We start from the raw sequence: 22,922 nt of genomic DNA on the forward strand, positions 1-22,922 counted from the left end.
ACTGGGGTCTGAGACAAGAGGCAGCCCTGGATCATGTGCAGACAGGAATGTGACACAGAATGACAAACTACTCACCTGCACACACAGGTTCCTGCGTGCAGGGATGATGCCATTCAGCCCCGCTCTGGTGGAGTTGCTTACACGCAAAGCCAGCTCCGTGCTCCCTCCAGCCCCTGCAGGACCAGGGCTAACGCTGTGACCGTAGACCGTGGGTCAGAAAGATGCTCCTAGCTGGTAGAAGCCAGCCTCAAGCTCAGGCTCCACCCTGCCTCTCATGCCCAGCCAACCCCCCTAACCCCCTGGCCCACGTCACCATTTACATGTGCAATCTAAGACCCCATCACCTGAAAATGTGGAACACCGGAGATCGGACTGATACTCCCTTTGTACATGTGGGGAAACGGAGGCTCAGAGGATGGAAGGCATTTGACCAAGACGGCTCGTCGAAATGTGTAAAGTCAAGATTAGAAGCCAGCCCATATGACTCAGGTGCTGGGGGCACCTGATCCCATGCAGGCATGTTTTCTCGGGTACAGAGCCACACACACCCTGGCAAGGGGCCCACATGCACAAGCACACAGCCACACGCACTGCTGTCCCCCCTCGCACAGACATGGGACTCGACAGGCTGAAGTCTTCTCCCACTCTTACTCCTCGGGTTAGCGGCATGGGGTGGATATGTTGGGAATGAAAGGCAGCACCGACCTGAAGCCATGGACGCTGTCCCCCTTCATGGTAGCTGTTCACCCCTCTTTTGACCAAAAAGGGGCAAAGCACGGAGTGGCCAACCAGGCCCCCGGCAAACTTCATACCTCTAGAACTGCCACCCCTTGGGATTGTGTGGGACCCTGGGGCTCCTCCTCTAGGGCAGATTCCTAAAGGCAGGAGTTGTCTGCAGGGTCCCTGCACAGAGCCAAGGGCATGAGCCTGTGTTCAGGACCCTGGATCCCAGCCTCGGACCCCCTGCCCCATTTTCTAAGTTCTCTTGCCAGCCTGGCTTTATTTCCTCACTGCAAAAAGGCAAAGTTGGAGTCCGTGTCCTTTCCAGCTCGATATCCTGGGGCTCCATGACCTTAAATAGGCAGGATTCCCCATCATCTCCTGAGCTGTCCAATATGATAGCCACATACAGCTGTCTACATTAAAATTAAAATTAAGTCGAATGTCACACTAGCCATATTTCAAATGCTGGACAGTCACATGTAGCTAGTGGCCACTGCGCTGGGCAGCACGATATAGAACGTTTCCACTATCACAGAAGTTCCGCTGGGCAGAGCTGGATTCTGGACAGCAATAATGATAGGGGCCTTGTGGTTGAGAGGTTCCTGAAGAGGCCAAAGGAACAACTTGGAGAAACAAAAAGGCCCCTTCTCTGTAGGCACTTTTCTGGATGGGGCCTCGAGAGCTCGCCCACCCGGGCGGAAGACAAGCGAGCTCGGTTCCCATTGGCACACCCACCCTCCACATGCATCACCCAATGTCACCTCTGCACCTAGTTTATGCGTGGGGGGCGGAGGGGGGCAGGATTTGCCTGGGGAAGCTCCCTGCAGGGAAGGGCCTTTGAGATGCAGCAGGGGACTCCTTTTCCAGGAGGGACCTGGGGCACAGGTGGGCGAGTCCAAGCCGACCTCGGCGGCAGCCGGATCTCCATCCACCAGGCTGGAGCAGAGGCGCAGGAAGAGGCCTCCCCCGGGCCTGCCCCAGGCTGCCCGGGGAGAGCGGCCCCCGCCGAGGCAAGAGGAAGGAGGCCGGCCACCTCGCCGGGCTCAGAGGCCGAGAGGCGCAGCGGGGCCTGGGGCCCGGGTGGGGGCGGGGCGGGCGGGGCGGGGCGAGCCCGGGCCCCGCCCCCGGCGTCACGGCCTCCCAGAGGGCGTCACCCCCGCCCCGCGCTCCAGGTAGCGGCGGCCGCCGAGCCCGCCGCGGCCCGGGGGCCGGGGCGGGGGCGGGGCGGGGGCGTTCCCGGGCCCCCGCCCCGCGGCCCGCCGCCCGTGATGATGTCACAATCGCGGCGGGCCCCGGCGTTCCCGGGTCGGCTTCGGGCGCCGATCGGAGCGGGCAGCGGGCTCCTGAGTCATGGACTTCCCCTGGCCCCTCCTCTACCACTCCCACCGCCGCGCCGGGCCCCCCCGCAGGGGCTAGCGCTCGCGCGGCGGCTCCGAGGGGGTGGGGCTGCTGGGAATGGCTGTGCCCCCTTCGGCTCCTCTGCCGTGCTCGCCCTTTTACCTGCGGCGGCAGGCGCCGTGCCCGCAGTGCTCATGGGGCATGGAGGAGAAGGCGGCGGCCAGCGCGGGCTGCCGGGAGCCGCCGGGCGCCCCGAGGGCCGCCGCCGTCCCTTGCTTCGGCATATCCGTGGACCAGGACGACATCCTCCCGGGCGCCCTGCGCCTCATCCAGGAGCTGCGGCCGCATTGGAAGCCCGAGCAAGTTCGGACCAAGGTAGCCGAGCGGGCGCGGGGCCGGCCTGGGGCCCTGTCGGGGCTGGAGCGGGGATGCGTGGACGTCTGTCCGTGCATCCTTCCGGGTGGCGGTCCCACGGGTGCGCAGGGCAGGGTTGCAATGGTGGTTTGGGTGTGTATTTTGCTTCGTCTGTTCTGGCCCCGAAGCAGAGCCAGGCTCCCACCTCCCTCGGCCCCCACAGCCCCCCTCCCCGGCCCCCACAGCCCCCTCCTCCCGGGGCTCGCGGGCCGCCGGAGGTCCACCTGCCCACCGTCAGCAAGCTGCGCGCGCGGGCCCCACCCCCTGTCGCCGCCCGGAGGAGCGCGCGCGGCCGGCGCTGAAACCTGAGCAGGCAGGAACTTTTAAGGGAGCCCCCCACCTCCACACACACACATCCCTGCCCCTTCTCCAGCCGGCGGTGGGAGCAAAGTCTCCAGGCTCTGAGCGGTTCCTGCCGGTCCCAGGAGCCACCGTGTGGCATTCCGGCTAGCCCAGGGCCCCCGCGCTGGGTGGAAACCCTCCCCGTCGCCCCAGGCTCAGGCTCAGCACCCCCACACAGGGGGCCTCCCCACCCTCAGCTGGGCACGTTCTCGGGGACACAGGTGTGGGCAGAGCCGCCCACGGAGGAGCCTCAGGCAGACTCCCCAGCTGATCTGCATCCTCTGAAGAGGCTTCACCTGCTCACCCTCCCCCGCCAGCCCCTCTGGGAGCTGCGTGCTGAGGAAGGAGTCCTGAGCCGGGCACCTGCAGCTAGTGCTGGAATGGCGGGGGCTCGGTGCTGCCAGGGCCTTCTGGGTGGGGAAAGGCCGTCCCCCGACTCAGTGCGGAGGCTAACAGACACCTCTTGGGAGAATGATGGGTGGATAGCATTTTCAAAATAAAAGACCCACTTTGGTTGAAGACCCACAAGGGATCCAGCAGGTCTGAAGTTAATTCCAGCACTGATGAACGCGCTACCTGCCAGTCTCTCCCCTCTCTGGGCCTCAGTTTCCCCACCTAGAATTGGTTCAGATGTCCTCTAAAGCCCCTACCAGCTCTGTCACACTGTGCCCTATAAATTCCATGGTTCATTCCTCCTTGTCACCGTACCCAGAGAGTCTGTTTTCCCCAGCCCATGGCCTACTGTCTCTTCTGGTTTGAAACTCAGAGGCCCTAAGGAGCTCTGACCACCAAAGCCCTCGGCTGGGTGCCAACCTCCGCACCTCTGCTGCTGGATGGGGCGTGAGGTGCAGCAAAGAGTCCCCGGCTGGGCAGATGGTGAGAGGCAGCTGGGTCAGAATGTACTTGTCCTGGGCAACTCCTGCTCCTCCCTGGCCACATTCTGGTCCATGGAGGTTTCTTTCAGGGATGGAGACGTAAGAAGGGGGGAGGGGGCTTCTCCCACCAAGGAGTGTGGAAATTCTTCCACTGCCAAGTCCCATCTGCCAGACCCAGGAGAGGTGAGGGTGCCTGAGCCGAGGTTTTGTTCTCGAACTCAGGCTATCCCAACCACTGAGGAGGGTAGGGCATTAGGAACAGTGCTGAGCTCCTCTTAAGTTAGAGGGCCAAAGAATGGGGGGGTTCTGCGTGGTTGTGCTGGGCATGCAAATGAGCACCCCATGCTGGAGCTGGGGAGCCATGGGGCAAGAGCAGAGACCCTGCCCCACACGCTCTTGTGTTCCCCCTCCGCATGCCAGCGCTTCACCGATGGCATCACCAACAAGCTGGTGGCCTGCTACGTGGAGGAGGACATGCGGGACTGCGTGCTGGTCCGGGTGTACGGGGAGCGTACCGAGCTGCTGGTGGACCGGGAGAATGAGGTCAGGAACTTCCAGCTGCTGCGAGCACATGGCTGTGCCCCCAAACTCTACTGCACCTTCCAGAATGGGCTGTGCTACGAGTACATGAGGGGCATGGCCCTGGGACCCGAGCACATCCGGGAGCCCCGGCTCTTCAGGTGAGAAGGTGGCCCGGGGTACCATTCATTCCTACGATTCCTCAGGCCTTGGCCAGCTTCCTCGGCATAGAGTGGAGTCCATGAATGAGTCATAAGGTCTGTGAACTTCATTGCATGAAAAGTGTGTGTGTGTGTGTGTGTGTGTGCGCGTGCGCGCACGTGCATTGCTCTGCAGAGAGGGGCCATTGCTTTGAATGGATTTTCAGTGTCATCTGCTAGAAGGAGGACCTGCCTCTTAGGGAGGCAAGTGAGAATTTGGTGAACCTGAGACCAAAGGACCTGGTTCCCTAAATGCAGCAGGGCTCCGCTTCCTGGCCTCATGCCTCAGCCCTTTTGCCCACCCCATGTCTGACCTGGAAACCTCTCAGAGCCTTGGAAATGAAATCTGAGCCAAATCCCCAGAGCGCCCAGGATTTCCTGCCCCTCCCCTCCTGCCAGGAGCTCAAGCATGCTAGGAGAATGGGCCCTATCCAGGGTGAGCTTGGGTTTAGCAGCCCAGAGAGACACCAGCCCTCCCCCAGGCTGAGCTCCTTCCAGGTTCCCTGACAAATTGGGAGCCCAGGTTTGGGCAGCTGCCAGGCCTTCCTTCCAGAGGCCCACAAGAACCCATGACCCCCTGGGAGCCCCTCCCATTGAATGCCTGGGTGTGTAGGACCCAGGAAGTAGACTTAACCTTCAAGCACCGTGGATGGCTCTGTGGGGTCTGAAAGGGGGCGAACTAAAGAGGAGCCCAGAGTGCCTTTCTCTCTTCTAACCGTTCTGGGCAGGGATGTCAGGCAGAATCCCCCACCCCCACCCCCGTGCCGCACCTGCGTGTGGAGCCCTCCGACTATAGCGAGGTCCCAGGCAGGCTGAGGTTGACTCCTGACCCTGGACAGTAGCACAGGGGTTGGCCTGGGATCCTTGGGATCAGTCCTGTCCCACCCAAGGAGAAGGAGCCTTCCAAATACCCCCAAATACCCGAGGAGAAACAATAAAAGCCCATCTAGGGAGTAGACCAAGAAGTTTCTTTGCTTCCTTACCTGTTACCCAGTTAACCCCAAGTAAGTGCACCTGGCCCTATTTGCGGAGAACCCCTAACAGGCCCTCCAGGGACTTAGAAGGGACTCTGAGATGCCTTCCCCCCTAGTACTCCAGAGCACTGCTTCTGGCCTGGTCAGGCCCTAGGATATTTATGTTGAGCTGTATGTTGTGTGTGTGTGTGTGTCTGGAGTTAGGGGGACATACAAACCTGTTCAGTGGTCTTCTCAGGCTCCCGCTGAGTGCCCAGCCTGGAGGTAGGAGGTCAGAGGAGGGTGGGGGCCCGGGGAACCGTGGCCTGGCTTCTCCCACGCTATGCTCCTAGTTCTCCTTCAAGTCTTTGTAAATAAGCTCAAATATTGGCAGGTCCTCCCCAGGTCACTCCCAGTCTCCGGCCACCTCTGTGAATATGGTGCTGTTCCTTGTTCTCTCGTGGAAACAGCACTGTCAGGAAGATTGAAGATGGATGTAGGTTCGATAACAACTTTACATTTGGGGGAGAGCCAGAAACTGGGATAGGTGTAGGAGGTAGGCTCTTCCCTGATGATTTTCCAAGGATAGACCATTATCTTTCTCGGGTGAAGGTGGATCTCTGAGGGAAAGGCAAGGAGGAGGCCTTGGGGAGCCACGTCCTCATGTTCCCCTGAACCCCACCTCCCAACCTCTGCCTGCTGAGGCTTTGCAGCATAAAAATGCTGAGTGTTGAGGTTACTTTCATTGCTTTTCCAGACAACAGCCCTATTGATATTCAAGGAAACGCTCTGTTCATGCTCTAGTCAGAATCTTCCTTTGGGAAGGGAAGGCCTGGGTCTCAGGTCTATTTCCCTGCCTCGCCTAAAACCCTGGCGGGTTCCCTCCTGCCCCGGGGCCTCTAGCCTCTGAAAGCACAGCCTTCATCGCTCACCCTCTCGGTGGCTGCCACACCCCCTGCCCCCTCCACCCTTCAGGAGGTGGGAGCCTGGGGGGCTTCCGGAGGAGACCCTAGACTGCCCTGCTATCCTGTTGGGTGATGGCCTGCCCCTTCCCAGGACCTGGCAAGGGGAGGGGTGTCCCTGGAACAGCTCAGTAACAAGGTTTCAAACAGCCAGTGCCTTTGTTGTCTTTCCCAGTGATTATTATTCGAGCAACAGGCAGAGGCGAAGGAAGCGTGAATGTTGGAGGCTTGGCAGCCAGGCTGGGGGTGGGGCCCCAGCAGGGACAGCTGCCAGAGGACTGGGGGAGCCCAGCTGGGACGCAGGGCCTCAGACGCTGGGGTCCTTATCAAGGCCCTCCCTCTCTGACCGGTCAGTCCTCCATCCGCCCCCGCCCTCTCCCAGCCCCCTTCCCCACCGCCCCCTCCTTTTCTCCCGGGACCTTGGATAATGTCCACAGGAGGACTTGAAAATAGAACGCTGGTTTGTTTTGCGTCCTTGGCGCCCAGCCGCCAGCATCAACTCCCTGCCGCAGAGGAAGGGGCTGCCCTGGGCCGGCCTGCTTCCCTCCCCACCTTGGCCAGGCTGATAAGAGGCGGGCATTTCTTTCCAGCCTGGCATCACCACCCCCCTGATCCCTCGGTGCCCTGCGTTCACCTCCCCCTGGCGGCATGGATCAGAGTCCAAGGAGGGAGGAGGGCCCCTGCCCCCATCCCCAGGTGACCCCTCTGTCCTCAGGGGTTGCTGTGGGTACACGACCTTGGGGTGGGGCAGGGTCACTGACCTGTGGCCGGCGGCCTACTGCTTTGCCTTCCTGCTCCCTGAAGCAGCCCCAGCTCTGGTTCTGGAAAGGTCACTGCTGGGCTAAAGGCCTTACGTCATTTTCATGCCTTCTGCTAAGACCTTCCTGCTGCAGGAGCGAGAATCCCTAAAAGAGCTGTCCCACACTCAGTCCTCTAACTGGCCCGCAGTCCTCACCCTGTAGGACCCCTTTCTGGTCAGGAGGGGCTGAGCTGGGACGGGCCTGCCCCACACTGATGTTCTACTCTTCTGTTTTCTGTTTAGGCTCATCGCCTTAGAAATGGCAAAGATTCACACCATCCACGCCAACGGCAGCCTGCCCAAGCCCACCCTGTGGCACAAGATGCACAATTACTTCACCCTTGTGAAGAACGAGATCAACCCCAGGTACAAAGATCTGGGAGGGTTCAAAGCTGCCATGGTCTCTGCTGCCTCCATGTTATCCCGCCTCCATTCTTTGGGCTCTGTCCCCCACCCCACCCAGAGGCTGAGGGGCTCCAGTCCTGACTGCTGAGTCTCTGTCTCCAAGCAGAGTTGGGCCGATCGACTGAATCTCAGGAACTTAGATCCACAGCTTTAAGCTTATGTGCTTATTTCACTTTGAGTCTTCTGGTTGTGGTAGAGACGAGGGTTGGGGACTGCGTCTCCCCCTTTACTTAAAGGAGACTGAGGCTCAGAGTCTAAGCTTTACCCAGTGTTGGGGGCTCATCAGAGGCAGGGTCCTGTTTCCTAGCCCAGGGCCCTTTCTACCTAAGCTGCTTTCTGAGCAACCAGAAGGGAGAGCCTGGCCTCTGAGAATGGGGTGAGGCCGACCGAGTTCAGTCAGTCAGAACTCAGCTTGTCAGTTGACAAGCCCTTGGGACATCAAGACTCCTGCTACTTGCCTAGACGCCTCTCGTCCACACATGCCCCTGAGGACCCTGCTCCTCACCTTGTTCACACTGACAGCTTAACAGTTTCCTCACTGGCACTCCACCCATCCTGACAGTGCCTTTCCCCAGGGAAGCCGGGGCTCCCAGACAGCTAGGCTCTCTGGCCAGCAACCTGAGAGTCCTTCTGGCCTTCAGCTGCCTGGCTCCCCAGCATAGCGTTGAGGCATAGAGAGTTGGAGAGAAGAGTGGGTCACCCCTGTCCCCTCCAGGGGAAGGCAGTAGTGAGTCTCTGATCCCTCCATGTTCCCTGCTGGGTTGAACATCTCCCTTGTTCCAAAGGTTCATGGGAGTAGGGTATCTCCTTCCCTCCTCTAAGATGACAAGACAATAATTAACTCTGTCTCAAATGTGTGTGTCTGTCTGTCTCTCACACACACACACACGCACGCACGCGTGACTTTATCTGGATCCTCCCACTTAATGATTATCAAGCACTGCTTTAGGACTATTTGTCCAGGATGGCCCACATTCAGACCTTCGATGCCAAATGTTATCTCTGGGACAAGGACTGCCTATCGCTTAGGGCTAAAACAACACATGGAGAGCAGGACCCTGGGGTGTCTGAGTCAACAGGACCCTCTGATCATGCAGCCCACCACTTTCATTTGGTAGATGGAAAAACTGAGGCCTGGAGAGGGGGTGGGACTTGCCCAAGGTCGGTGGCAGCTCGAGGGCTAGAGTCCAAACCTGCTGCTCAGGCATGACCCTTGCTACTTTAGCTTCCTTTGTACTGTCACTGTGTAACCTTCAGGGGTGACCTTGTTGGGAGCGGAGTGGTCCCTGGAGAAGAGCTGACCGACTACCTTTGCTCTTGTCATACATTTGACCTTGGCAAATCAAGTTGTTTAACTTTTCGGAGCCTCTTTAGGGGACGGTGCCTGCCCTAAACTGCCTAACCTTCCCCAAGCGGGGCTGTGATGAGCAGTCACCTGGATGAGATGAAACTCTTGAGCTCTAGTCGCAGTCTAATAACCCTGATTTAGTCAATCCTGCATTTCACAAACATCAACTGCGATTTAAAACAATGAAAAATACGGACGTGACATTGGCCCTGCCCTCAAGGAGCTTAGGAACCATCTGGGTAAATAGGACCTGCCCATGCGAAGCGACAAAAGAAGGCAGGGCGTGTAATGCATGTGGCGGTGGGAGAACCAGGGCCAGTCTTCCTGGCAGAGGTAGAGGGGCAGAGCTGGGAAGGGAGGCCGCTCAGGCTGGCGGAGACGGTGTGAACACACTTGGCTCATGGTGGCCAGTGGATGAGGGTGGCCGGAGTGGGCCTTCAGGAGCGATTGGGAAGGGCTGTGGGAAGTGGTTTGGAGCTAGACTGGAAGGACCCTTCCAAGTCAGGTTAAGGAGCCAACATTTCATTTAGCAGTCATTGTGGAGGCCTCTGAGCAAGGGACCATGACTGTGGTTTAGGGAGAAAGCTCTCTGGCATTGTAAAGGACAGAATCAGGTGGGATTTGGGGAAGTGGGGGTAGGGATTGGAGGTAGGGCGACCAGCTCAGGGAGTGTTGTAACTGAATGGGCAGGATCCACGGGCAGCTTCATGGTGGTGGTGGTGGATGGAGTGGGGGGCACGGAGAGTGGGGGATGCATCAGGCACCCTGTGGAAATAGATTTTGGTGGCCTTGGTGTTTGGTTGGGCATAGAGGGTGGGGGGTGATCGCTGCTTTGGGGGCATCAGGAGGAGATGGGGATGGGTTGAGTGGTTTAAGGGTGGAGGTGATGAGCCAGGAAGCTCCAACGCTCAGTCCACTGTGGGAGAAGGTACTTCCCTCCACCCAGATCCGGCGAGCTGAGTGGGTATTTGGCAGGCAGGCAGAAGTGTTTTCATCAGGAGGAACCCCCAGGTTTCCGGGGGGGGGGGTGTGACAGCTTCTGTGACACGGTGGTGGCCGCTCTTCTGCCAACTGCACAGCCCTGAGAAAGTCTAGTGGGCTCAGGGCTGAAGGTAGCGAAGCTGGCGGGGTTTCAAGTGCTCAGGGGAGGGAGGCTGCCCAGGGAGATAGAAGGCCTGGACCGCTCCCACAGTAACCATCTGTGTGGCCTTGGGGTGGGTAAGGTGGGGGTCAGGGCCTGGGCAGCAGGTATCTTAGATGTCAAAGGCATGTTTTTCAGGCTGAGACCAGAGCAAACCAAAGGAGCCCTCCTAATTCTTATCTTTAGATGGTCTTGGACCAAGAAAAGAAAAAATCTTGAAAGGTATCTTCTTAAGGAGAGCCGAGACTGAAGTGCGTTTATGCAGACCGGTTGACAGAGATAAACTCCAGTGAGGCTAAAGGAAGCCCCCCTCCCCCCAGATCCACCCCCCTTGTTAGACTCTCCCCAGTTCAGAGTGGCCTGTGCAGAGCCTCTGAGGGGCACCGAGGCCCTCACAGTTAGGAGGTTCCGCTTGATTTTGCATCCATGGACAGGCTGAGGACTGCTTCCCTTGGGTGAGGGGGAAGAGGGTCCAGCTGTGCAAGAAACATCTGGAAGCTGGAAGGCCTCTGCCCTCTTCCTTGAGCCTCCATTTCCCCAAAGATTTGCACTAGAGGCCTAAGATCCTCTCTAGCTTTGACCTTCTCAAAGCCTGGGAGGGAGCCTGCCGCTCATCCTTTCCCAGGGGGAGAGGGGGATGCCTTAGTTGCCGAACGCTCTTTGCCATGTTTTGGCCTCTGGGCCGCGTGAGGGGCTGACGGGGCATCCTTCGGGAGGGTCGGGAGGACGGATCTCACGCTCATCCTCCTGCATGTACTCTGGCTGCCTCGGATAAGAAAGCAAACAGGAGCTACATGGAGACAGACGAGAGATAAAACCCCAGCCTCCTCCCCTCCACCCATTGGTGGTTCTGGGGTTTTAAGGGCTGTGCTATTTGGCTTTTCAATGTACACAGTCCTGTGTGCTTCCTGGGGACCAAAGTTCAGAGCATCCCAGCACAGCGTGCCCTCACCAACTTCCACATGGCCTTTGCTACCAGCACCGATTGACCCGTCCATTCATTCATTCCTCAACGTGGGTTTCTTTCAGCAGCAAGGCCTTAGGTGCTGCGGGATGGGGCAGGGCAGAAAGAGGGCTGGCCTTTGTCATCTGTGTTCCTGCCTGCAAGTTGCCCACACATGTGCGGTCTGGGACAAGGACACACATGCCCCTAGTTCAGGGTGGAGGAGACAAGTCACCAGGGAGCTTCAGAGCAAATGCTTGATTGAAAGGCCTTAATAGTTCCTTGGTCTTGTAGGAGTGAGCCCAAGAAGCAGTTTGTTTGCTTTCTTAAGTGGGCCTGAGTGGTCTCTCTGTGAGATGAGAAGTTAGGCTTTATGAGCTCTCTGGTCCTTTCCACCTGTGACACCAGCTGCTAGAAGGGGAGGGGGACCGGCCAGGAGTGTCCGTGCCCTCTGCAGGGCACTGTGATGCCTCCGCCAGCCAGTCTTGGAACATACCTCCTTGCAGGCATCTTCCCCAGCGCCCTGAAAGCGGCTCTGTTCACAGCCCTCCCCTCTGCCCTTGTTCTCGTGTGGATGCACATTCCCCCCTCCTGTCCTCTCTCTGTGCCTCCTTCCTTACCTTCCTCCCCCTTTCGTGAAGTGGCAGGGATGCCATTGGATCGGGGACATACAAGCTTTGCAAAATGCTTTTACGCCCGTGTTTTAATAAGCTGCTTAGGGTGACTGCAGGAAGTCAGGAGATCAGGACGCGTTAGCGCCAGAGGACAAAAGTGAGGGTCTGAAGGGCGGGCCCTTTGTCCAGGGGTCCTCTGCAGGAGCAGGAGGTGACAGGGCCAGAGCTCAGGGCTCCAGAGGCCCAGTGGCGGCCTGTCTTACTGTCAGCCTCCATTCTGGCCGCTGCCCAGCCTTTCCGCAGATGTCCCCCAGGTGGAGGTGTTGGAACAGGAGCTGGCCTGGCTGAAGGAGCACCTGTCCCTGTTGGACTCCCCTGTGGTCTTCTGTCACAATGACCTGCTCTGCAAGAACATTATCTACGACAGCACCAAAGGTACGGCTTCCCGGGCTCTGGCTGGGCTGCAGCTGGGCCGGGCCTGAGTGATCAGCTGCCTTCCGGGTGCCGGTCCTCACACTGGCCCTTGAACAAGCAAAAGGCGACCTTCCAGTTTAGATCTCAAGTTAATTTAAGAGAGAAAGGGAGGGGCACCTGGGTGGCTCAGTCGTTAAGCGTCTGCCTTCAGCTCAGGTCATGGTCCCAGGGTCCTGGGATCGAGCCCCGCATCGGGCTCCCTGCTCGGCGGGGAGCCTGCTTCTCCCTCTCCCACTCCCCCCGCTTGTGTTCCCTCTCTCGCTGTGTCTCTCTCTGTCAAATAAATAAAGTCTTTAAAAAAAAAAAAAGAGCGAGAAAGGGAAAAGGAAATAAAATTCCACTTAGAAAAACCTATGCCCAGAAAGAACTCAAAACTGGTTTGTGGAGGTCCTTGATGTGAGGCCACCTGACCCATTCCCCGCCGACAACATTTTGGGCTTCTGAGGGCATCTGGGGTGGCCCAGGCCCTCCTAGAGACAGAACCTTCCTGTGTGCCTAATGAGAGCTCCAGCCCCAGGGAGCCCTGGCCTTTATTTCTGGTCCTCGGCCATGCTGAGGACAGACGTCTGTAGATGAGCGGAGCTTGAGCATCCACCTGTGTGAGGGACAGCCGGAGGGCAGATGGACAAAAGAACAGTGTCGAAGGCGGCCACTGGGGAGGGTGGGGGCTGGGTTGCCACCAGAGGCCAGCCAGAGTCCGTGCGTGCATTCCGGAGGTCTGTGGGGACTTGACCAGGCCATTCCCCTATCTCCGGGGACCGACCCTCATCCCTCTCTCCTGCCTCGCAGGTCACGTAAGGTTCATTGACTATGAGTACGCCGGCTACAACTACCAGGCCTTTGACATTGGCAACCATTTCAATGAGTTTGCAGGTGAGAAGGGTATTGCTGTTTGGTCTTTGTTCAAGATACTTTCCTCGTGATGGATGGCCAGGTCCAGGGTGAGGATGAGAGGGGGTTCTGGCCTCGCTGGGTAGAGACCTGACAGGCCCTGGCCTCCACAATCTCACGACTTATGGAGGAAGGCACAGCTTGCCTTGAGGGAGCACCAAGTCTCATGGGGGAGGCTGGACCCACACACACACACAGCTGACCCCTGCTAGCCCATCTGGCAGTTTGGTACAAATCAGGAGAATGTGCCCTCCATAGGACCCCTAAGGACACTAGGCTTGGCATGTGAGTTAGAAAAAGACCCCGGAGTGCCTGGCTGGCTCAAGAGCGTGCGGCTCTTGATCTTGGGGCTGTGAGTTCAAGCCCCACATAGGGTGATTACCTTAGAAAATTAAAAAATCTTAAGAAAAAGGCCCCTTCCCCTGGGCAGACGTAGCTTCTGCCTGCCCCTTCACCCAGGCTGCCTTCTCCCAGCATCACCTGCACGATCGTGAGTAAGGGTCCTGCATGCAGAGCAGGAGCAGAACGAGCTAGTGGCCTGATGAGAATCATCTAGGAGGAACTCGTGAAAAGCATATACTCTGCAACTGGACTGTCCAAGTTCAAATCCTGGCTTTGTAGCTTACTAGCTGTGTGACCCTTGGGCTGGTCACTTAGCTTCTCTAGGCCTCTGGAAAGTGGAGATATTAATAGTACCTACTTCTTCCCATCAACGTGAGACACACACACACACACACACGTAGCACATGCTAAGCCTCATGCTGGTGTTTGCTGGTACTAGGCAGGGAAGCCAGCCGGTAGCTAAGGGAGACCGGCGCCGGAGCGGATGGGGTTGGATGAGGGCTGTTGTGTTGCGCTAGCCAGCTCAGCAAAGGCCCAGGATCTACAATAGAATCATTTGTGTGAGGAAGCTGGGCAGGTTTTTCCAGCTTGAGGGCTTCATTGTTAAACAATGTGATGGGACCAGAGAGGCAACCCATGGATGAAGCTGGACCCCGGGGCTGGAGGGACATCATCCGACTGGCAGTGTGGGGTGCTCAGCGTGACGGGGCCAGCCCCTGGGATGCAGGACAGGTGAGACACACCCAGACCAGCTCCAAAACTGCCACCTGGCCCAGCCTCAGCCACTCCCCAGCCCAAGCCTGGCCAGTTGTGCCCCTTCAAGAACCCCAGGTGATCAAGTCTGGCAAGCGCTCATTGCACCTGAAGGTATGACTGCCCAGGGTGGCCAGCAGCTGCATCTAGGAACCCATAGGACGGTGGGGCCTCAGCTGGGCAGAGCCGTGATGCTGTGGGGCGTGGCACCGAGCAGAGGCCGTGGGCCTCTGAGCGCGCAGCTGCCAGACCCGCTGGCCTTTCCAGAAGGGATCAGTCTGAAGCATTTTAAGCCCTCCTCACCCACCACATAGAGCAAGGTCCAGCTGGAATTTCTCCAAAGAGGCAGATTGCATCCTGCTCCCAGGTTGCGAAGGAAGGAGGAAGGCAGGGAAGGAGATTGGGAACTGGGGAGGGAGAACGCCTGGGTTCTCGGGAGCAGGGAGACCCCGTTCTGGGAGGCAGGGGTAAGAGTTCTAACCGTGACCTCACCTCTACCTGGCTGACCGGGAGCGAGCTTCTGCTCTCTGGGCCTGAGTTTCTACACCTGCACCAGGGGATTCTTGGGGCCCCAGGAGACTGTGTTTCTCCAGGAGTATGAGGGAAGCTTGGAAAGGAGAGGGAGGAAGAGACCACGGGCAAGGTGGCCAGGTCCTGGTCCTGTCTTAAGTGAACTACGACTCTCCATCCCAGCTCGAAGGCAAGCCGCTGTCACAGGGCCCGGGATGTGGCTGGTGCGCGTTGGGCTGGCAGCTCGAGGACTCAAGGAAGGGCAGGACCGGAAGGAATCGAAGCCACCCGGTCCAGGGGTTCCAAGCCTGGCTGCATTTCCGAATCATCTGGAGAATTGGACAGGGGGCTAGAGGTGCCTGGGAACCTGTGTTTTTAGCAAGCTCTGCAGGCGAGGTTTTGAAGGAGCCAGCTCAACACTGGTCCAGGAGGCAGAGTCGGAGACCCCACGCTTCTAAATGAGAGACTCCAGGCAGTGGGAGGGAAGGCCTTGTGCAGGGCTCACTGGTCAGCATCCCACCAAAGGGGAGGCCCCTGACGTGGTGCTGTGACAGAGCACCTCCTGTGGGCCGTAGTTCCTATAAAGGGCACGGGGGTACAGTGATGCTGTCTTAGGGGTCCCTGTCACATCCAAGACCATGCCTCGCCCTACAACCAGTCTGCCTCTGTGCTTTCCTCCAGCCCACGGAAAGCAGCGCCCCCAGCTCCACACATAGGGTAAGTTTGGTGGGCAGGAGGCTGTATTCCTAGGCACAGCCCGGCAGGATGTACGTGGAGGTTTTGAGGGGAGCGGGGAACCCCCGATGAGCTGGAGGAGCCCCCTCCCCAGGTGGGCCCACCTCCCAGCAACTGCCCCGTGGCTGCTTCCCATCAGGTGTGAACGAGGTGGATTATTGCCGGTACCCGGGCCGGGACACCCAGCTTCGGTGGTTGCGCTATTACCTGCAGGCACAGAAGGGCATGGCCGTGACCCCCAGGGAGGTGGAGAGGCTCTATGTGCAAGTCAACAAGTTTGCCCTGGTAAGTGTGAGCCGGGAGGGGCCGGCAGGAGGGGCCCACCCCAGCTCCTCCGCTCCCACAGCCCAGGGTGGAGGAAGCAGAGGCCGGGGTGAGGCGTGAGGTCCTGGGACCCCAGGACCCGAGGTGAGGTCTGGGAAGAGCCCTCTTGGGCATCCCCAGAATACTGAGATGCCCTGTTGCCTGCTTTTCCGTACCCTGTCAAGTCTCTTTCTCCTTTCTAGGAAAAGACTTCCAAGAAAGAGCCCAGCTTCCTGTTTTAGCAGTTCTCTCATTTGGACAAGCAGTTCTCTCTAGCATCTAACTTTAGCCTTTCATGCTGCAGTTAAACGCCTTTTTTTTTTTTTTTTTTTTAAGCCTTTGGAGGAGATAAAGAATGTCAGTTCTAATCCTCCTTGTTAGCTACCTTCACTGACTCAACTCCATGTAAGCCTCTCCCATCAGGCTCTTCCTGCTCAAGTTACTGAGCTGTCAGTTCTTGATTTTGAGTGCCATTTATCCAGGGTACCCGGTTCATGCCCAGTCTCCTCCGGTGTGTGTCCAGGGGCTTGCTAACTAGTCTTACTAATGTCAGGCAAGAAGACAAGTCCACTGCCCTGGATTTCACAATACATCATGGAGCTTAAGTAGAATCTTTACTTACGTGTCATTTTGGATTACCTCTCCTGGTTTCCCTCATTGGCACAAAACCGATTCTCCATCAGGTTCTTCCCCTTAGCTCTTCCACTTATGCCTTCCTCTTGCTAAAGGTTTCCATGTAATCATTGACATGTGGCTAATTGATCTATGCCCCTTGAAATCCTGAAAAGTGGGGGGAGGTGCTATGCAGCCAACCCCAGGGCGAGCAGGATGTGGGGTGGGGGGGCCCTGGCCTGGGATAGTCATGATGTCACTGCTGTTTGCCCATGGACAGCTGAGAGCAGGCTCTGGTTTCTTGAGCCTGGGGTGGGGTGGTCTGGCCCCGAGGGCGCCTCTGGCCAGAGGGAGAGCAGTTGAAGGCTTAGTCAAAGCCCAGACTCGGGGCTTCTTGCTCCCACATCTACACTCCTTTCTCAACCCAACCCATCTCTGGACAGAAGAGGGAAAAGGGGTGGAGGAGGTCAGTTAAAGGGCTCCTCCTGATGACCGTGGGACTGGGCCTGTGCTCTGGGGCAGGGGTTCATCTTATCCTGGTACCTTGGCCTTGAAGGCCCCAGGAGATTCCCCTGGGCAGGGGAGAAGCCAGGGATGGAGCTATGCTCAGGCTGGGGAACAAGCTGAAAGTTCTAGAACCATTACGCTGACCCCTACCTGGAGCAGGTAGAACTCTGCCTTTTTCTCAAGGGAGTGAAGCCCCCAAGTGCAGTCCAGTGACTTGACCTCCAGAATTCCCCTGACTTGTGCCAGGGAGACCCCGTTGTGTCTCGGCCAGTGTCCTAGTTCTGTGTCTTCCAGGGTGACCGTTTCCTCTAGCTCCATGGGGTTCGTGACAGGCATGAGTGGTTGCCTTGCTAACTCATTTTGGTCCCTTTCCAGGCATCTCACTTCTTCTGGGCACTCTGGGCCCTCATCCAGAGCCAGTTCTCCACCATCGACTTTGATTTCCTCAGGTGAGTGCAGGGGGTGAGTTGGGGTGGTGGGGAGGGGGGAAAGGAGTAGCTTGAGCCAAGGGTGTGGGGGCAAAGGACAGCCCAGGGAGAACATCCAAAGTCCCTTCCTCTGCTCTGCTAACTTGTCCCCATTCCAGCCACCCCGTATCCAGGGGAGTCACCACTCTCGGGGAAACATCTGAGCCCAGAGCACCACTCTGAAAGTAGTCAAAAGTTCTTGAACCCTCCCCTTGTGCCTTGTAGGAGATTTGCTTTCCCTCCTCCATCTTACGACCTAGGCCATTGCTCTTAGCCACAGAACCTGGTGGTGAAAAACCTGTTCATTTTATAGCAGAGAGGACAGAGTTCTTCCAGAGAGCAAAAGTGACTCCCTGAGGTCACTCAGGTGGTTGAGCGCTTACCATGTGCAATATTGGGCCCGGCTCCTCCTTCAGTGAGGTACTAGGGTCCGCACCGAGACCGTACCGGATTACTGACTCCTGGCTCCATCATCAAATACACATGTCCTTAAGGACCAGGAATCGTTTTGTCTAGCGTTTCTCCATACTGGTCTAGTCGTCTTGCCCTGTCCCCCTCCCTCAGCTGGAAAGGAGTCACTACCCTGACTTCACAGTGTTCACAGCGACTGGAGAGATCCAAGTCAAAGGCACAGTGAGATCTCACTCACACCTAGGATGGCTATTAGCAGATAAACAGAAAACAAGGGTTGGGAAGGATGTAGAAAATCAGAACCCTTGGACGCCACTGGTGGGAACGTAAAATGGCGCAGCTGCTGGGGAAAACAATACCGTGCTTCCTCAAATAGTTAAAAATAGAATTCCTGGGCGATCCAGTATTCTTGCCGCTGGGTGTGTAGCCAGAGTTGAAAGCAGGGGGTCAGAGAGCTATTTGCACACCCACGTTGATAGCATTATTCACAACAGCCAAGAGGCGGAGCAACACCATGTCCATGGATGGCTGAATGGGGAAACAAAGTGTGGTCTACACACAGTGGAATATTACTCAGCCTTTTAAAGAGAAGAAGCCATGTCACATGCTACAACATACGAACTCTGAGGACAGGCTAAGTGAAAGAAGCCAGTCACAGAAAGACCAATACTGTAGGATTCCACTTATATAACTAAATTAGTCAAGTTCATAGAAACAGAGAGTAGGGGGGCACCTGACTGGCTCAGTCAGTAGAGCATACGACTCTTGACCTTGGGCTCATGAATTTGAGCCCCACATGTGGTGTGTTTACTTAAACTTTTTTTTTTAAAAAGACAACAGTAGAGTGGTTTTTGCCAAGCCTGCACCGCGGGGAGGGAGATACGGGAAATTGCTGTTTAATGGGTACAGAGTTTCAGTTTTGCTAACTGAAAAAGTCTTGGAGAGCTTTAAAGGGATTTAAAGAACAAAACAACAACAACAAAAGCATTTGGGGAAGGGCTGCTCCAGTCCAATCTAAGAAGAAAAATAAAGTTAAAAAAACAAACTTCCGCCTGCCCTGGGGTTGAGCTGGTGAGACTTGCTCACGGTGAGAGTCCCCCGGGTCGGGCCCACCTGGCTTTCCTTCTTAGCCGGGCTCCTGTTCTCGTCCTCCGGCAGGTACGCAGTGATCCGATTCCACCAGTACTTCAAGGTGAAGCCTCAAGTGTCAGCCTTGGAGATGCCAAAGTGACCAGCTTCCCCATCTCTCCCTTACCCATCTGCCCGGCCAGACCTGTTCTCCAGGGCTCTGTCCTGCTCTGGGGGCCACACACTTGGACAAGGTGGGAGAGGGGACAGGTGGGTGTCCAGGAAGAAGGCTCCACCCCTGCCGCCAGCCCCCAGTGGATGCTGCTGGAGACCACATGCTTTTGTTTGGAGGGGCTGATAGGACCCAGCTCTGGGGGGTCCCCTTCACCTTGCCAGACTTGGGGGGAGGGGGCTGGGGGGCTTGGGGAAGTGCCTGTAGTCAGCCAGGGCCTGGACCACAACCACCCCTGGGAAGCCCAGTATTCCTGGCCTCAGGCCAGGCTGGAATCGGGGCTGCCTTAGATGTGTCTTTGACATTCCTGGCTTGGGGAAAGGGGGAGGTGGGAGGGCTCCTTTCTACCTCCAGTGCCCTGAGCCTCCAGCCCATCTCCCCCTGCATGCCTCACGTGGGAGGTGCTGATGAACCCAAACCAGCATCATGCCAACTCTGACAGATGGATGTACATATCTTGGGGGGGATGGTCTAGAACTGGGTTTAACGGCTCCCCCCAAAGCCGCCTCATCTGAGATCCCTCCCTTTCTCCAAGCCAGATCCAATCAAACCACCCCTTCCCAGACCTCTGCCCCAGGCCCTGTGCTCCTTCACCTCCCGTGCCCTTTTTGCTCTGTGCTTGTGTTCTGTCTCTCTGCCACCTGCTGGGAGGGAAGGCAAGGGGGTGGTGCCCTCCTGGGCCTCCAGAGCCCAGCTCTGCTTCGTGTTTGGCCGGAGGGGGACGGAACCCAGAGGGGGGTGGCCAATAGCAGCCAGCAGCTTCCTGCCTTGTTCCCTGCCCTGCCCTCCAGGGCCTCAGTTCTAAGGATTTGTCTCCCCCTCTCCACCTTCTGTCCTGAAGTTGACCCAAGCACTTCCCACTAGGAAATGAGTAGTGGGAGTCAAGGGGCCGGGGCTAGGGACTTCGGGGCTCACCGGGCATCCAAGAGCCTGGGTAGGATGGGTCGTGAAGGTGCTGAGCTCATGGCCCCGGACTCTCAATGGCCTCCACCTTCTCTCTGCCCTCACAGCCTCCTGGCTCTGGCCCAAAAAAAGTGATTCATTTGTAAATTATCATGGTTTTCTGCATTAAAATGGCCATTTCTGGACCACTCTGTGTCTGAGTGCCTACAGTGAGGATTTGACTTTGACATAGAGGGGATGATGGATTAGTTCCCCCACAGTGGGGTGGGGGGTTGCTGCAGCCCGTGCCTCCAAGGGTCCCTGAGGCTGCACGCTTCCTACCCCACCCTCCGTGCACCTGGCTCGCAAGGCCTGGGCTCCTGGTTTGGGATAGGTCTGGACCGGTCTAGTGCCTCCACCACTCTTCTGCCTTTGACCGTCTTGCTAGAATAAGGGGAGCCCAGGAGGACACTGCTACTGGGGAAGGGAGCTAGGCTGGGGCCTCACCAGGCGGGAAACCGGTGAGACCCTGCGGGGACGCATTCAGGACCTTCTTCCTGGGCCGGTTTTGGCTCCTAGCCGCTGAGGGGGCGGGGGTGCTGCTCTGCTGGAGAGCAGGCAACGATGATTTCTGGAATGAATCGGTTACTCTCTCAGATGGCCAGAGGGAAGGGAGAGCAGAAGCTCAAAGGAGAGCCGGGGTACCCCTCTCGGCAGCCCGGGCTGCTGAGGCAGCGCTGCCTCCAGGGCCCCCCGGAAGGTGCCCAAGGCCCCCCAGAAGGTGCCCGGTGCCCTGAAGAGCGGGGAGAGCAGTGGCTGCCTGCCAGGTAGACTCTGGCTGTTTGGCTTTTGCCGGCGAAAGTACCGGCTGCCATGGAAACCGCTGGAGGAGAGCTAGCCCCAGCAGCTGGGGCCTTCAAGGTCATGGTGATCCAGTATGGCCAGGGGCCCTCGGGGGTAGCCGTACCAAGCCCAGGAAGGGTACGGGAGAGGACGTGGGGGAAAAGGTGGGCCCCGGCCTAGGGACCGTGCTGGGGCTGGGCAGGCAGGGCCCCTCAGGGGTACCATGGGGTCAGGTGCTCGTGGGCAGGGCCTTCTTGTGGACTAAAGGGCAGTGCCCACCCTGCTTGTTCCTCTCAGATCCACCTCTGGAGCTGAGGGGAGAAATAACCACTGGGAAGGCAGCTTCGTTTCCAGCCTCCTGGGGCCTTGATGTCACAGCGTTGGAGACGGTGTTGCAGTGGTGAGCAGGGAATGGCTGGGACGGGGCCCCCCAGGTACCATCCTGTGCCCCTACGGCCCCGGCCACCACCTGCACCAAAGGAGAGAACCTGCAGGCACCATCCCACTGCCTTTGAGAAAACATCCTCATTCCTCCAGTGCTCCCGGAGAGGGGGCAGGTGGGGGCAGGGGTGTGTGGGGGGGTAGTTTAGGAGGCCCCTCTCCCTCAAAGCCTGGAGTCCTGTCTCTCCTTTCACTGCCACCCGAGACTAACCAGCACCCCTGCCCCCCTGGTTCCAAGCACCAGGCCGTGGCAACTCCCGGGGGCGCTGGGCTCTACTCTCTCAGACCTTTGCTGGACACACAGCAGGAGCTCCGGGCAAAGCACACCAGGGCAGAGGTTGCTCTCGGCTGGGCTCTGACCCTCGGCCTGTGCCTCCTGCAAAGAGAGGGCAGAGAAGGCCCCAGCCTTCTGGTAATGACCAGGACCTTCTGTTCCTGGCCTCACTGCCTACCTGACCGTATCCTGCCTATCCTGGGACAGGAGGGATCGGGCTCCAGGGTACCAACCAGAGGTCCTCGTGGAGGGCACTGTCCATCTTAAAAGCATGCAGGGCATGTGATTCCATCCCAGCAGCTGGAATGAGGGCAGGACAAGGGTTCCTAGAGTGGGAGGACGACAGTATTGGCCCCAGGCTCCCCTGAAGCCACAGAGGACCTGGGAATAGGGAAGTGAGAACTCAGGACTGGCAGGGAATGAGGGTGAGCCTGGCTGGGAGGGTCCAGACAGACTGCCCTGATTTGGTTAGGAACACAGTGTGGGAGGTAGTGGAGTCTGAAGTTCGGGAGGACAGTGCCAAGTTAAAATGAGCAATTCTCCCCACGACCACTAGAGGGCAGGCGCCGCAGTCAGCCATGCTCCTCAAGGACCACCTGGGTCTTTTCCTGGGGGGCCAGGGAGGCTGGGCTGTGTTTGTACCCTGCCTGAGATAAGATGAGGAGGCCTAAAGCTCTGGGAAGAACCCGCAAAGGCCAGCAGCCAAAATGCCAGGACCTAATTCCTGGGGAGGGGGGGGGTCTTCACTCCCCAGTTAGAGGCCCTGGAATGAACCACACCTAACTTCTCTCACCCCCACCCTCTCCTATCTCCCTGGTTGTGAACACACGACCTCTATTAATCCAACCCAAGTCTCACTCTTCCACTAGAATTACCCTTCAGCTTTGCTGCCCCCATTCCATACAATGGGATTAATGTTTGATAAGAGTTGGTCCTTTTGTTGATCACTGTTAAAAGGGCTGATGACGAACTAAAACTTAAGTCTAAGGGGCTGTTATTTCTCTTAGTGTGGTCCGCCTTTGAAATCCTCATTCAAAACAAAGGTCATCGAGCCCTGAAGCACATCGTTAGCGACCTTGCTTCATTACTCAGTAGCCCGGAGGGCTCCTAAATGGGCTCAGGGCACCCATGGGAGTCCTTTCCTGGGAGGAGGGTCCACCACCTCCCTTAGGTATTCACTGGGCTCCTATCTCCAAAAGGAGATAAGAACTACGGTGAAGGCTTAACCGACGTGTTTTCAGAGGAGGACGAAGCCCAGAGGGGAGACCTGACACCCACCTCCCAGCAGAGGCCATGGGGCTAGTCCTGGCCTCCTGACTGCTTCCGGGCTCTCACTACTGCCGTCTTTCTTAGGACGGGGGTAGACAATGTGTGGTGAAGTCTAGCTTACCTCATGGAGGCAGGGGCAGGGTCTTCTCTGGGGTGCAGGCTCTCTGGGTGGCATCTGTCACTCCAAAGGCTTGGCCTGGGCTTCACTGGCCTCCGAGGTTTGCTCCCAGATCCCATGCCCGAAGCTCCCCGGAGTTGCCACAAGGGGGCAGTGGTGCCCGGGCTGGCGGCACATTTAGGAATTCAGGCTCCAGGCCAGCCTCCCCGCTCCC

The 22,922-nt window shown here is 57.8% G+C and overlaps 1 protein-coding gene across 3 annotated transcripts; it reads left to right on the forward strand.

Moving 5' to 3' along the window:
- The first annotated feature begins 2,004 nt into the window (after nt 1–2,004).
- ETNK2 (ethanolamine kinase 2) lies at nt 2,005–22,911 on the forward strand. 3 transcript variants are annotated; one of them, XR_004680221.1, is made up of 10 exons: nt 2,005–2,436; nt 4,113–4,372; nt 7,369–7,491; nt 11,869–12,011; nt 12,840–12,923; nt 15,421–15,566; nt 17,079–17,152; nt 18,740–18,919; nt 20,904–21,006; nt 22,521–22,911. XR_004680221.1 is itself a non-coding variant. In XM_035010254.1 (8 exons), exons 1-8 carry the CDS (start codon nt 2,179–2,181, stop codon nt 18,810–18,812), a joined length of 1,161 nt encoding a protein of 386 aa, XP_034866145.1. In that variant the 5' UTR covers nt 2,005–2,178; the 3' UTR covers nt 18,813–19,999. The 3 variants fall into 3 exon arrangements, 1 of the variants encoding a protein (XP_034866145.1); XR_004680220.1 differs by lacking the exon at nt 22,521–22,911 and having other exon boundaries at nt 20,904–21,170; XM_035010254.1 differs by lacking the exons at nt 20,904–21,006; nt 22,521–22,911 and having other exon boundaries at nt 18,740–19,999.
- Nucleotides 22,912–22,922: the final 11 nt, after the last annotated feature.

The sequence above is a fragment of the Mirounga leonina genome, unplaced genomic scaffold (genome assembly GCF_011800145.1).
Source record: "Mirounga leonina isolate KUSES-001 unplaced genomic scaffold, KU_Mleo_1.0 Mir_154, whole genome shotgun sequence".
Classification (NCBI taxonomy): Eukaryota; Metazoa; Chordata; class Mammalia; order Carnivora; family Phocidae; genus Mirounga; species Mirounga leonina.